This window comes from Lipotes vexillifer, unplaced genomic scaffold (genome assembly GCF_000442215.2).
Source record: "Lipotes vexillifer unplaced genomic scaffold, Lipotes_vexillifer_v1.1 scaffold43, whole genome shotgun sequence".
NCBI classification, from domain to species: Eukaryota; Metazoa; Chordata; class Mammalia; order Artiodactyla; family Lipotidae; genus Lipotes; species Lipotes vexillifer.
This window is the reverse complement of record NW_006770037.1, coordinates 2,953,331-2,968,777: the sequence shown is the minus strand read 5'-3', so window position 1 is coordinate 2,968,777 and position 15,447 is coordinate 2,953,331. Positions and strand designations below refer to the sequence as shown.

Genomic DNA, 15,447 nt, shown 5'->3' with positions numbered 1-15,447 from the left:
GTACCCCAAAAAAAAAAAAAAAAAAAAAAAAAATTAAAAAAATTTTAGTTTAAAGGACACCTCTTATAAAACCTTAACCCTTCTATCCAGATTTGCCCACTCTCTCCTTTTTGCTTTTACTCCTCATAGTACATGTTTCTGTTACGACACCTCTCACCGTAAGTTAAAACCCTCATTTTTGATAAGAAAGTCCGAAAAAAGTTCGTGCAGACTCAGCGGCCATGGCTTACGGGCCCAGCTGCTCCATGGCATGTGGGATCTTCCCATACCGGGGCACAAACCCGGGTCCCCTGCATCGGCAGGCGGACTCTCAACCACTGCGCCACCAGGGAAGCCCCCTCCCGAAAAAAGTTTTTGACCAACTTGAGTGCATAAACTTTTAGGACTATGGATAAAATAGTTAAATATCTTCTTATAGCATTTATCAATAGTTATTAATTTAATTATTCAAATCATTTGTTTAAACATATGAATTTAGAAGTATTTTTTCTGTTCTCTCATTTCTTTAAATGTCAACTTTCCAGAACACAGTTATATGCACTTCCATCTAAAAGATTTGTGATATAGTCCCTTTTGAATCCATTAATGGTGTTCTCATTAGACTTTTATACCCAACTATAAGTTTCCATTGACTTAACATTGTACAGTTTTTATTCATTCTGTAGGAATAATTGTGATCCTTACAATGTATCTGCTTACTATTCACTTTTTATAGTGATCTCAAAAATTGTTTACAGTGACATCCAGTACTTGCAATGATATGTTCATATTCCTAGGAATCAATGATTAATGTTGGATTTATTTGCCACTTATGCTTTTCTTTTGGTTCTATTTGTTTACTTCTATAAGCATCAAAAAATACCCCAAAGACGAGCTTTAACTGAGATCATTTAAAGTAAACATCTTACCTAAGCAGTATCTTGTTCAAAATAAAAGTAAATGAGAGAATATCTTATAATGAGAGACTTTGTAAGGACTCATAGGTGACTTCTTTTCTGGAGAATGATTGTGAGGAATAAAATCTTACTTTATATTTGGGTATACACATGTATTTCTTTACATGTCTGTCTTATACTTCCACCTTATCCGTAGACTATAGGCATTTAAAGTAAGGACTCGGTCTTATATAAATATAATACAATCCTCATAAACATATTTGCTAATTATTTTTACCAAGGCACTTGCTTACTTGGTAGAGTTTATAGGTGCATATTAAAAGATTGCCTTTTGAGTAATTGTGTTTAACTAAGTAGTTCACTAATACTTTCGAATTTGTATTAATTTGTTCAAGGTATCTAGCAGAGTAGAAAAGGTTTATAATGATCTTTTTGATGGAGAAGATACAAGTAGTGCTGGTGATTTTCTAAATGACAATGCAGTCGAAACCCGCTCTTTTTCGAAAGGGATTATAAATGATGAGGAAGATGATGATGACCTCATGCTGGCTTCAGGTCGTCCTAGACAGCGAAGTCATATCCTAGAAGATGATGAAAACTCAGTTGGTATGAATTGACTTTGTGAATGTGATGATCCATCTTACTGATCAATATTTTCAATTTTTTATTAAAACTATTATTTAAAGTCAGTACTGGATTGGTAGAATGTAGCTATAGCATTAAATACGTATGTTGAAAAAGGTTTCAAAACAATGATCTAAGCTTCTGCTTTAGCAAACTAGAAAAAGAAGAGGAAATTAAACCCCAAGCGAGTAAAAGGAAGGAAATGATAAAGAACAGAATTCAATGAAATTGACGACCAAAAGCTATAGAAAAGTCAGTAAAAACGAAAGCTTATTCTTTGAAAAGATCAATAAAACTGATAAATCTCTATCCTGATTGATCAAGAAAGAAAGACACAAATGACTAATATAAGAAATGAAAGGGGTATCATCACCGTGTATTCCATAGACCTTCACTATCGAATATGATAGCCACTAGCCACTTATGGCTTTTGAGCACTTAAAATGTGGCTAGTTCAAATTGAGGTGTGTTTTAAGTATAAAATGCAACCAGATTTTGAAGACAGTACAAAAAAGAGAATGTAAAATATCTTGGTCATTTTTTACATTGAGTACATGTTGAAATTATATTTTAAATGCAGTATATTATTACAATTAATTACACCTGTTTCTTTTTACTATTTATGGCTACTAGAAAATTTTAAATTACATATGTAACTCACATTATATTTCTGTAAGATAGCACTGCTATTAATAACAAAAGTTTAATAGGTGAATATTATGAACAACTTTCTGTCCATAAATTCAACAACTTAGATAAAATAGGTAAATTCTTTGAAAGACACAGACTACCAAGCTAACTCAAGAAATAGGTAACCTGGCCGCAACTAAAAGATCCTGCGTGCTGCAACTGAAGATCCAACACGTGGCAACTAAGACCCGGTGCAGCCAATTAAATAAATAAATAAATGTTAAAAATTTTTAAACAAAAAAAAATAGGTAACCTGAATAGTTTGGTATCTGTTAAAGATATTGGGATTGTAATGAAAAACCTTTAAATAAAGTGACTGTTACAACTTATATGCTAAAATTAACACATTTGAACATTACCAAGTGAAATGCCAGTGTACAGTGGTAAGTTATGCTGCATTTATAGCATATAGGGTTTATAGGATAGCGCTCCTCAAATGTTTGGTTTCAGGAGCTCATTACATTCCTAAAATTTTTTGAGGACCCCAAAGAAAATTGTTTGTGGAGTTATATTTATTGTTATTTACTGTGTTAGAAATTAAAACTGAGAAATTTTTAAAATATTCATTTTAAAGTAATATTAATAAACTCATTATATGTAAATGAAAATAACATTTTTTTATGAAAATAAAACAACTCTAGAAAAATGATATTATTTTACCATTTTGCAGATCTTAGCATAGAAGACAGCTGGATTCTTTCATGTGCTTCAGGATTCAGTCTACTGCCATATATTTGTTTTTGTTTGAAGTATGTGAAAAAAATTTAGCCTCACACAATATGTAGTTTGAAAAAGGAGAAGTATTTTAATAGCCTATTGAAAGAATTGCGGATATTCTTCTTCGATGTTGCACCAAAACGCAACAAATGATAATTTCTTAAAGATTATTTGCAATGTGGAATCTGAAAACCTTTTGGTGAACTTTTCAACTCTATTATTACATTAAAATCCATTGGTCTAACTTGAATGGATCTTTTGCCATGTTTGATTTTTTCACATATGCATTGTTAATTTGGAAAATACTGTTTCCTGAGCTTTGCAGACCTTCCTAATATTGACACGTTATCCAGAATAATATTTGTTAGTATCATCGCCAATCTCATCAGAAGTTTTTAAATATTACAAAGCAGTCAAGCTCATGGTGGCAGATACACGTTTTTCACTATTCTGATTTTCGCTTGAAAGCTCCAATTTTATCATTGACCACAAATTCTGTCAGTTATTGTTCTTAAATGACCAGCTTACTTCATTTTTAAGAAAATGTTTGCCACATACTTGATAAACCATAGTTTATCTGGTATTTCCAATAAAAATGGTGTCACATGAAAAAATTAGCTAGTTCAGCTTACAACTCCATTGCAGAATTGCTTTTTCTTTTGAGACAACCATCACAGTTCTTTTTTTTTTTTTTTTTTTTTTTTGGCCACACTACACAGCATGTTTTTTTTTTTAAATTTTTTGACTGTGCTGCACAGCATGTGGGATCTAGTTCCCTGACCAGGGATCAAACCTACAACCCCTGCATTGGAAGGACGGAGTCTTAACCACTGGATCACCAGGGAAATCCCCCATCACAATTCTTTATGCACACTTCCCATTTTAACACAGACAACATTTTTTAAAAATCTATGCAAAGATCAAGATTTAATAAAATTAATATTTTTACTATTTTTACTGCAATTGGTTAACAATACACTGACTACTAATACAGATTAATGCCACTGCTTTGATTCATGCTAAGGTACCGGCAGTTTTACCCTCCATTGCTTTTGAATGATCACTGCAGATGTTAACACAGTGAAAGAGGCAAATAGTATTAAAATGTTAGTATTACTAAATGTGAATGGACAAGGTTATTAGATTTCGTAATGCTTTTCTTTTTCAAGGTAATAGGTAATTATGATTCTCTAATTATAATCCTTTGTTTTCTAGATGTTACAATGATAAAAACTGGTTCTAGTTTTCTCAAAGAAGAGGAGGAGGATGATCAGGCAGGCAGCATTCACAATCTACCAGTTGTGACATCCCAAAGGCCATTTTATGATGGTCCTATGCCAACGCCCCGGCAAAAGCCATTCCAGTCAGGTTCTACACCCTTGCATCTCACTCACAGATTCATGGTAAGCCTTTCATCTACATGTAACTTTAAAATAGTTTTATCTCACTTAAAAGTATTTTACTTAAAAATACTTAAAAGTATTTTATCTCACTGTAGTTAATTTTGTTTGGTAAAAATATTTGTTAAAAACCTTGGTTAACTGGCCTGGAACACTTTGGTTGATTATAATTTTGTGCTTGATTTATTTTATGGTTAACTCAGTTTTAATTTTATTTCAACCTTATTATTGAATGTTGTGTTAAATAAAATTCTGCTTTGCAAAATGACATATAATGAACATAATAAATGTGACTGTATATCTTGTAGTACCTCTTGGCTATACTTCCAAACTTTACTTCTCATATTAGTTTTTATATAGGAGATTGTACTGATTCCAGCACACTAGTTAGAAGGTGTTTTTTAGAAAGCAACCACTGGTATGGTATACTATTAGAAGGTAATAATAAGTGCTATGAAAAAAAAAAGCTATCTGCCCCTTTTCCCCATGCCAATGGAATATATTCTCCAGAAGCACAGAGATTTTTTTGTTTTGTTTACTGATAGCACTTAGAACAATGGCACAATAGGCATTCAATATATATTTATGGATGAATGACTATATTAACTTTTTGTCTTGAGACATAAAAAAGTTTAATATTTTTATTTGTTGATTATTTGAGGTTTTCCACTGAGGACTTTGACAGTTGTCCTTCTTAAATTGTATGGTCCTGGCATAAATTTGTAGGTAAATATTAAAGGTGATGTTTTATTTTTAAAAAAAAACAACCTTTTTATTGCTGTCAGTAATCATCATCAAGTAATAGATATTAATTTTTCTAATATTGTGAAATACTTTATAGCTGTATTTGTAGTAGGGGAAAGGAAGCACTAGGGCCTACCCTGCGTAGTGTGAGCCTGTAGTGTACATGAGTGGAAGACAAGTTTTCCAAATGGTATCAATTTATGCTGCCTTTTTTTAAAAAATTCCTGTTTGTGTGTGTGTGTGTGTGTGTGTGTGTGTGTTTAATTATTTTTATTTAGTTTTGTCTGTGTTGGGTCTTCGCTGCTGCGAGCAGGCTTTCTCTAGATGCAGCGAGCGGGGGCTACTCTTTTGTTGCAATGCATGGGCTTCTCACTGCGGTGGCTTCTCTTGTTGCAGAGCACAGGCTTTAGGCATGCGGGCTCAGTAGTTGCAGCACATGAGCCCTGGAGCATGTGGGCTTCAGTAGTTGCCATGCGTGGGCTCAGTAGTTGCAGTGCACAGGCTTTAGGGCTCATGGGCTTCAGTAGTTGTGGCACGTGGGCTCAGTAGTTGTGGCTTGCGGGCTCTAGAATGCAGGCTCAGTAGTTGTGGCACACGGGCTTAGTTGCTCCATGGCACGTGGGATCTTCCCAGACCAGGGCTTGAACCCGTGTCCCCTGCATTGGCAGGCGGATTCTTTTTTTTTTTTTTTTTTGCGGTATGCGGGCCTCTCACTGTTGCGGCCTCTCTCGTTGCGGAGCACAGACTCCAGACGCGCAGCCTCAGCGGCCATGGCTCACGGGCCCAGCCGCTCCGCGGCATGTGGGATCTTCCCGGACCGGGAACCCGCATCCCCTGCATCGGCAGGCGGACTCCCAACCACTGTGCCACCAGGGAATCCCTGGCAGGCGGATTCTTAACCACTGAGCCACGAGGGAAGTCCTATGCTGCCTTAAAATGTATATATTTATGCCGTAACTATAAACCATGTTAGAATGTGGCTAGAATATTTCTTTTGGACCAAATGAAATATGCAGTCATATTTGTAAGTAAATACATTTTTGAAATGTTTTGTTTGATGAATTTAATGGTTCAGTTATCCAAAGGTGAATTGTAAAGCATTTTTTTATGACAGTAATATAATTTTTTTAAATATTAGGTAAAATATTCCATTTGCTAATAAATAAGTATATATGTACCTTCTTCTCATGAGGAAGAGAATAATTAGTAATTGTTGCTCCGATGTTAACTACTGTTACCTGAAACTATTTAGAGGTAAGTAAGCTGTGGTTGCTCCCATAACTTAATCCCTGATACAGACTACATTATTTGTTAATTTGTACTATTTTAGTCTGTTGATTCTAAGAACTTTACTCTTTCTCAGACTTGTATTTAAACCTTACATGTTTGTAGGTGTGGAACTCTATTGGAATTATTCGCTGCTATAATGATGAGCAAGACAATGCCATAGATGTGGAGTTCCATGATACCTCCATACACCATGCAACACACTTAGCAAACACTTTGAATTATACAGTAGCAGATCTTTCCCATGAAGCTGTTTTGTTGGCATGTGAAAGCACTGATGAACTAGCAAGGTAAATTTAAGATTATTAGGAAGAATTTATTACTGTTGAACTGTTGTACTAAAATGTTGAAATTCAGTACAAAAAGTTTGTAAGACGAAAAACAAAATTATGTCTTTTATAGTATGGAATTTCAGAAGGAAGAGTTTAGTACAAATAGCAGCACACCCGTAATACCTCAGACCATATGTCTGTTTTTGCTTATTTGTCCCCTTCTTACATAAGAGTAATAAACAGATTAATTGTAAACAAGCAAGCTTAAGTAGTACAGAATTTTTAGAAAATGAAAATTCCCCCCAGAATTCTACTCTCAGGTATAACTACTGTTAACAATTAACAGTTAATCTAATCCCAGCCTTGGACAACTACTGATGTGGGTTTTGTCACTATAGATTAGATTTGAAACTTCTCTTTAAAAAAAAAAAAAGGAAAAACACACTAAAAATGTTATTAGTACTATTTGTCATTTTGACTTTTTAACTTAAAAAACTTTAACTTAGATATATTGGTTGGTTGCTAGGTAGGTAGGTAGATATAGAGACAAAAAAATTATGATGGAAAAGCAGTGGATGCAGAATCTGTATTTTTTTTAAAGAAGAAAAAATATTTTATTCAGCTTTGTTATCTCAGCCAGTTTGCCCTGTTAATTTTTTCAGCTGATCATAGTGCTTATACACTTGATCATAGATTTTACTAAGTCCCAGGTGATTTGAAATTAAAATCCTTCTGACTGGATACATTAGTTCCTCGCTGCTCAAATTATGGTCCACAAACTAGGGGCATGGGTCACGTGGGAGCTTGTTGAAAACACAGAATCACAGACCCAAACCCAGACCTTCTGAGTCAGAATCTGCATTTTAACAAGATCCTCAGGTGATAGAGTATGCATTAAAGCCTGAGAAACACCAAATTGGGTCATTTTAATATTTTAATTGGTTTCCTAATTTACACATTGTAAAATCAACTCAATACTTTATTATTGAATTAAATCAATTTACTAAAATAATCACTGTTGACTCAGTGTCTCTAACTCAGAATATCTTACATAATTAGAACATTTATTTCCATGGCAATTTTTTTAAATTGAAGTATAGTTGTTTTACAATGTTATGTTAGTTTCTGCTGTATAGCAAAGTGATTTAGCTATACATATGTATACATTCTTTTTTATATTCTTTTCCATTATGGTTTATCACAGGATATTGAATATAGTTTCCTGTGCTATATAGTTGGACCTCAGTGTTTATCCAATTCTGTGTATAATAGTTTGCATCTACTAACCCCAGACTCCCAATCCATCCTCTCACATCCCCCTTCCCCCTTGGCTCCATGTGCAATTTTGATTTCGGATTGTTAAGATTGTTATGATTTCCTGATTGATCATTGATCTTCTCTTTGTTTTCCTAGATATATTACTTCAGGGTCATATACAATGTTATCCTTTTATTTATTTTATTTTATTTTTTAAATATTTTATTGACGTATAGTTGATTTACAATATTGTGTTAATTACTGCTGTACAGCTAAGTGATTCAGTTATATATATTCTTTTTCATATTCTTTTCCATTATGGTTTATCACTGGATATTGAATATAGGTCCCTCTGCTATACAGTAGGACCCATTATCTATTTTATACATAGTAGTGTATATGTGTCAATCCCAATCTCTCTATTCGTCCCACCCCGCTTTCCCCCCGGCTTGGCAACCACAAGTCCGTTCTCTATGTCTGTGAGTCTGTTTCTTGGATATGTTCATTTGTGTTCATATGATATTTGTCTTTCTCTTTCTGATTTACTTCAATTAACATGATAATGTCTAGGTCCACCCCCCCACCCTTTTTTTTCTCCCTCCCCCCGCCCCCGGCTGAGCTGCGTGGTTTGGGGGATCTTAGTTCCCTGACCAGGGATTGACCCGCATCCTCGGTAGTGAAAACGTGGAATCTTAACCACTGGACCGCTAGGGAATTCCCATCCCCCTTTATTTTATTTTTATTTATTTATTTATTTTGGCTGCACTGGGTCTTCATTTCGGCATGTGGTATCTTTTAGTTTCAGCACTCGGACTTCTTAGTTGTGGCATGCATGCCGGATCTAATTACCCAACCAGGAATGGAACCCGAGCCCCTGCATTGGGAGCGCGGAGTCTTACCCACTGGACCACCAAGGAAGTCCCTCATCTCCCTTTATTTTAAATTTGAATTTAAAATTACTGTTTAGGAAGTCAGTACTGCCTCTGATTCTAAATACTGTGGTATCTACGTTTTGAAGCTTAAGTTTCAGAATAACTTGCATGTATGTAAATATGCAAAGAAAAAAGACTGGAAACACAAATCAGATTGTTAGCAGTGGTTGGTAATCTTGCTGGTGGGATTATGATTTTTTTTTATTTTTCTCTTTGTTCTCCCATATTGAATTTTCTTTTTTGCAATGAGAGGACTCTTGCCTAACATTTTGATGCTTCCTTCCTTTTTAAAAATTTGGTTGTGATTTTTATGTGTATTTGCAGCCTAGGATCACACTCTGCTGATTTTATCCTGCTTTTTTAAATTTAACATTATATTGTGAGCATTTTCCTGTATCTTTAAATATTCTTCAGTAACATGACTATTAATGGTTTTAACATAGTTCATTTTAAGGATATTTCATAATTACTTTTTTAAAGCCATTTTTGTATTATTTGTGTGTAATAGAAAAATAAACTATTTGATTGTTACTGGGTATAATGATTAGTTGTATATATGTATAAAATATCAAATATGAAAGTTTGATTGTTTCTGTCTTTTAATTTTTAGCAAGCTTCACTGCCTGCACTTTAGTTCATGGGATTCAAGCAAAGAGTGGATAGTAGACATGCCTCAGAATGAAAATATTGAAGCCATATGTCTTGGTCAGGGATGGGCTGCTGCTGCCACTAGTGCCTTGCTCCTTCGCTTGTTTACCATTGGAGGTGTTCAGAAAGAGGTCTTCAGTCTCCCTGGGCCTGTTGTGTCAGTGGCAGGACATGGAGAACAGCTTGTCATTGTTTATCACAGAGGTAGATTTTTTCTACTATTTTATGGTTTTACCATGACCTGAAGTAAAATGGAAATTACTTAAGCTTTTTTTCTCTCTGTTTTGGATTGTATCTCCTTTTGCATTTATTTTAGTATTTGAATCAGTATAATCTTTGTACAGAATTTTGTTGTATTCACTAATAGCAATGAAAATGAAAACATTTTATTTATAGAAAAACTGTACTATAGAAAGAATTCTAAGGTAGAGTTTGGTTAATTGCTTCCATGTCTATATCGTATAAGAATTATCAGAGTTTAAATGCCTCAAAAAAATAAACTAACTCCTCGTGTGAAGGACCAAAGCAACTTTGAATGTAACTTAAAAAGTTGTTGCCTCCTTTTCCTCACTTCATATTCTGTCCTCAGTCCCCATCGCTGTGCTAAGGCTGGTTTTATTAAGGTTACTGATGATCTTTTTATGCTTATTTAAATAATTCCACCAGAAATACTTTTCTTCTCTTGGCTTCTGTGATGTCACTCGCCCATTTTTTTTTCCTTAGGAGCTGATAACTCTTTCAGCTCCTTTGCTGGCTCCTATTCCTATGCCCCGCTCTTAGCTGGAGTACTCCAGGGCGCAGTCACAGCCCCCTTCTCTTCCTTTCACTAGGTCAGGAGCTATTAGTCTTTGAACTGCTTAGCCCTAGTGAGAAATATATTCTATGTTGCTATTCTATACATACCTGCAGATATAACTAGAATGAAAGTCTCATGGACAATATTTACTCTTTGATTTCATTTTTCTTTAAATTCTGGTTGTAACTCTGGATTGATTTCATGACTCACAGGTCAAAAAAATGCAGTTTGAGAAACTACTTTGGGATATCTCATTAACACCCATGGCTTTAATACATCTATATGTTCATGACTTCTAAATTAATATCACCAGCCCTACCCCCTCCTTGTGTCTCCAGGCTTAATATCCAATTGCTGACTTGAAATCTCTATGTAGAATTTTGATATTTATCTCATACTTAACTTGGTCACAATAAAGCCTCTGGGCTTTCTTTTTCCCCTCCAAACTTGCTTCTTAGTTTTTCCATTTCAGTAAACGGCATACCATCAATCTAGCTACTCAAGCCAGAAATGTTAAGAGTTATCCTTTCTTTCCCTCACATCCCCACATTGCTGACTTTGTCAGCAAAGTCATTATCATGTCAGTTCACACAACGCATTGCACATCTGTCTCTTTTTATCTCCACTAAAACCCCAGTGGAACCCAGACATCATCTCTTGGACTGTTGGAATAACCTCCTAACTAGCTTTTCAGCTTCAGTTCTTGCCTGCCACAATCCATTCTCCACATAGCAGCCTAGGTGATTTTTTAAAAACATAAATCCAATCACTTCCCTCTTCTGCTCAGAATCCTCTGATGTCTTCCTATTGCTTTAGAATAAAAATCAAACTTGTTATCCCAGGTGGCAAGGTCCTACATGATCTGATCTTTGCCTGCCTCTTCAACCTCATCTCTTACCACTATTTTTCTCGTTACTGGTTCTGGCCCTACTGGCTTCTTTGTGTTCTTCAAAGCTTCAAGCTTATTCCCAACTTAGGCCCTTTTCATTAGCTTTTCCCTGTCTACTGTAGTGCCCCTCCCCCTATCGTTTGGATGGCTGACTCCAACCTGCAAATCATATCTCAGTTTAAATTTCACTTTCTCAAAAGGCCACTTTTGTCTGTCCAATCTAAAGTAGCCACTCAGTCTGACACTGTATCACATTAGTATTTTAATCTTTGATCATGACACTTAGTATTTTCTTTCTTTTTAAATTAGTTTTTCCTCTCCTACCTGAATATGAGTTTCATGAGAATGCTGACTTTGTCTTGTTTACCATTGCAGCCTCAGTACCTGGTACAAAGTAAGCTCTCTTTAAATACTTCTTGAGTGAATGAATTACCACTTATAAACACTTTATATAAATAGTCCATGTAACATACTATTCTGCTTCTGATCCCTGAATGGTGCCTCAGGTAAGTGGATTATCTATAAAAAGTACTGCTAATTTAGGAATTTATCACAAAATAAAATTCAATTCAGAGAAAATAATTTAAACTACATCATAGCTTAATAACCTTTGATACCTGATTTATATTTACATTTTCTCACTAGGTACAGGATTTGATGGGGATCAGTGCCTTGGAGTTCAACTGCTGGAGCTGGGGAAAAAGAAAAAACAAATTTTACATGGTGATCCTCTTCCTCTTACAAGGAAATCCTACCTTGTATGGCTTGGCTTTTCAGCTGAAGGCAAGATAAATTCATTTATATTAAAGTTATTTCTCAAGAAGAAAATTGCTTCATCATTTATTCCTAATTAATTTGCTTAAAGATAAATTGTCTATATTTTATGTTTAAATTTATTTATTTTAATATATTGGCAGAACTGGAAACTGGAATTTCCAGGCGAGGTAGCCACTGTTTTATGTACAAGATCTCTTCATCAGAATTCTGATTAGAAAACTTACAAAGAGGGAAATAAATTTTTCTGGAAGTTTATTAGCTAGCAAAAAGGAGATACAAATCAGTGTTCAAGTTTTGGCTTTTTTAGCAGATTCTACGTGAAAATCAGGAATTTTCTACTGATTTCCACTATAGTAACCACTAACCACATGTGGCTATATATAGAGCACTTGAAAAGTGGCTAATTTGAGTTGAGATGTGCTATAAGTATAAAATACTCTCCAAATTTTGAAGGCTTAGTATGAAATAAAAGTAAAAAATTTCAATAATTCTTTTATATTGATTACATGTTAAAATGATAATATTTTGGATATATTGGATTTAATAAAGTATATTATTAAAATTAACTTCACTTTTTTTTCCCCTTTTGTCATGTGGCAGGAGGAAATTAAAAATTACATTTGTGGCCCACATGATATTTCTGTTAAACAGTGTGCTGTTGTAGACTCACTTAACAGTGGGTTATGACAGATGATTTGAAGGACACTGAGGAGTACCTTATTTTAAGGCACTTGTTAACCCTGTCTTCTGGCTTAAATATTTCTATTATTGGAGATTCATGCCCTTTAATTACATCATTGGAAACTCCAGTTTGTCTTTAAAAAAACCCAACCATTTCTGGATATGTTTTCTGTTGGGATATTAATTAGTCACTTATGCTTTAATAATGTGACCATTAATAACTTCCATTCATATAGCTTTATTTTTTTCTCCCAGTTAGTTACCAATCAGATGTAGACCCTGAGGAAACTGCTGTTTGCAGAGTAAGAGGGGTGTGAAGTCACAGATAAGAAAAGGATAATTAGGGAATTTGCCAGGTACTTCCTGAAATGGGAGCAGAGTAGGTGGGAAACAGGGATGCTTACTTGTTTCCTAGGTAAGTCTAGGAGCAGAACAGTGGGGAACTGTTGGGGAACAGAACAGTGACAAGGCCAAGAGAGGGGAGAGGAAGAAGAGTACTAAAGATAGATTTCTCTACATCATCACCTTGCATTAGGTTCTCCTCATTTTTCCAAGTCTCTCTTGACCAAGGAAACTTCACATTCAATTTTAACTTCTTTACTGAAATTGGCTTTGAAAAACTGCTGTATTCCAGCAGGTGGCATAGTTTTCTCTGAATTGATCAGGGGTTTTTTTCCTCTTTTTTTGGATAAATTTTAGTCACATCACATGCAATTTTTTTTTCCTTTGATTCAGTTAGTCTTACTCTATGTGGTTAGTGAAAGTTTATGGGAAATAATCTTGGATTATTTGCCTTTTGGGTTTTGGGGAGGTTTTTTTTGTTTGGTTGGCTTTTTTTGTTTTTTGTTTTGCTTTTGAATTGAAAGTTGATTGATTGGTGTGTGTATTTGAAAAAGGATTTATTTAACAAATACTTAGTTGTGCTTCCAGGTGATTTGTTTTTCTGTTGGTATATAGGTACCCCATTTTATGTGGATTCAGAAGGCATTGTTCGAATGCTTAACAGAGGACTTGGTCATACATGGACTCCTGTATGTAACACAAGAGAGCACTGCAAAGGAAAATCTGATCACTACTGGGTGGTTGGTATCCATGAAAATCCGCAGCAACTGAGGTGGGCTATTAGAAAATGCTTAGTTGACTCTTTTTAAAAAGTACTTTGAAATTCTTTATTATGCTTATCTTTAAAGGTATTTTTAAAATCTTTAACCTTAGCTCATTTACTTGCTTTCCATATTCACTAAATTAGGAATTTGTTTACATTCACTTTGAAGTTTTCAACCAGTTGCTTGACTTGGAACCTATTGAGCAAAATAGAAACTAAGGGAATTCCCTGGAGGTCCAGTGGTTAGGACTCTGCGCTTCCACTGCAGGGGGCATGGTTTTAATCCCTGGTCGGAGAACTAAGATCCCGCAAGCCGAGCTGCATGGCCTAAAAAAAAAAAAAAAGAAAACAAGTTTATTAGTGTGACTAGCATTATTTCAGCTAGATAAGGAGGGGAATTTGGGGTAAACATCACATTTCATCTTTTATTATAGCCTTTTATTTTAAACTTTGATTTAGAATTGAATATATAATTTAGTTGCTTTTTGAGATTTTTAGCTTAATTATTGTTATGGGGGAGTGGGCTAGTAAAAATTTAGTAGTTGACTGCAAGTGTAGAATTCTCAGTACATATAGTCTCTATTCAGTATTGTGTTGAGTATTTACCTCTTTTTTGACACCAGATATCTTCTTGGTCTAAAAGACTGTCAGTGACATTGTACAGATACTTGGTGAACAAAGAAGTCTCTGCTTTCATGGAGCTTATAGTCTGATTGGGGAGACAGATAACAGAAACAACTAAATATTAATTACTACTTAGAATAAATAGTACCCATTAATCTGAGCAGACCCATGATAAAGACTAACAGAAGAGCATTTTCTAGATAGTAATCTAGAAGATTCGTTTTTTTTTAAATAAGTTTATGTATTTATTTATTTATTTTTGGCTGCACTGGGTCTTCATTGCTGCACACGAGCTTTCTCTAGTGGTAGTAAGTGGGGGCTACACTTCGTTGTGGTGCACAGGCTCTAGGTTTGCAGGCTCAGTAGTTGTGGCACATGGCTCAGTAGTTGTGGCTTGCGGGCTCTAGAGCACAGGCTCAGTAGTTATAGTGCATGGGCTTAGTTGCTCCGCAGCATGTGAGATCTTCCTGGACCAGGGCTTGAACCAGTGTTCCCTGCATTGGCAGGTGGATTCGTAACCACTGTGCTACCAGGGGAGTCCCAGTCATAGAAGACTCTTAATGGAGGTAGTATTTAGAATGAAACCTGGAGGCCAAGGGGGTCTGTTATGGAAGAATGGATTGAAAAGCAATCCATGAAGAATAAACAGCATGTACAAAGGCTGTGAGGTCAGAAAGAACTTGGTGTGTTTGAGGAATTAAAAGGATGTAAACATGGCTGGAGTACAAAGAAGCAAGGGGTAGCAGGGAATATAAATCCAAGTTGGTATCAGTAAGTTAGACATAGGCTGCATTATAGGCCATGATAGAGAAGTTTGGATTTTCTTTGAAGTATAACAAGAAGTCATTCAAGGGTTTTATCCAGGGGAATGATATAATCTGATTCATACCATAAAAAGAAAAATGTGGGCTTCCCAGGTGGCGCAGTGGTTGAGAGTCCGCCTGCCGATGCAGGGGGGACGGGTTCGTGCCCCGGTCTGGGAGGATCCCACGTGCCGTGGAGCGGCTGGGCCGGTGAGCCATGGCCTCTGGGCCTGCGCGTCCGGAGCCTGTGCTCCGCAGCGGGAGGGGCCGCAGCAGCGAGAGGCCCGCGTACCGCAAAAAAAAAA

The 15,447-nt window shown here is 35.5% G+C and overlaps 1 protein-coding gene across 1 annotated transcript in view; it reads left to right on the top strand.

The window, feature by feature from the left end:
- Positions 1 to 15,447, top strand: part of WDHD1 (WD repeat and HMG-box DNA binding protein 1) — a 61,695-nt gene that overhangs the window by 24,446 nt on the left and 21,802 nt on the right. The window contains exons 11-15 of the mRNA XM_007445979.1: positions 4,143 to 4,330; positions 6,464 to 6,648; positions 9,430 to 9,671; positions 11,798 to 11,935; positions 13,568 to 13,724. Coding sequence (XP_007446041.1) covers positions 4,143 to 4,330; positions 6,464 to 6,648; positions 9,430 to 9,671; positions 11,798 to 11,935; positions 13,568 to 13,724 — 910 coding nt within the window. The remainder of the gene's footprint in view (positions 1 to 4,142; positions 4,331 to 6,463; positions 6,649 to 9,429; positions 9,672 to 11,797; positions 11,936 to 13,567; positions 13,725 to 15,447) is intronic.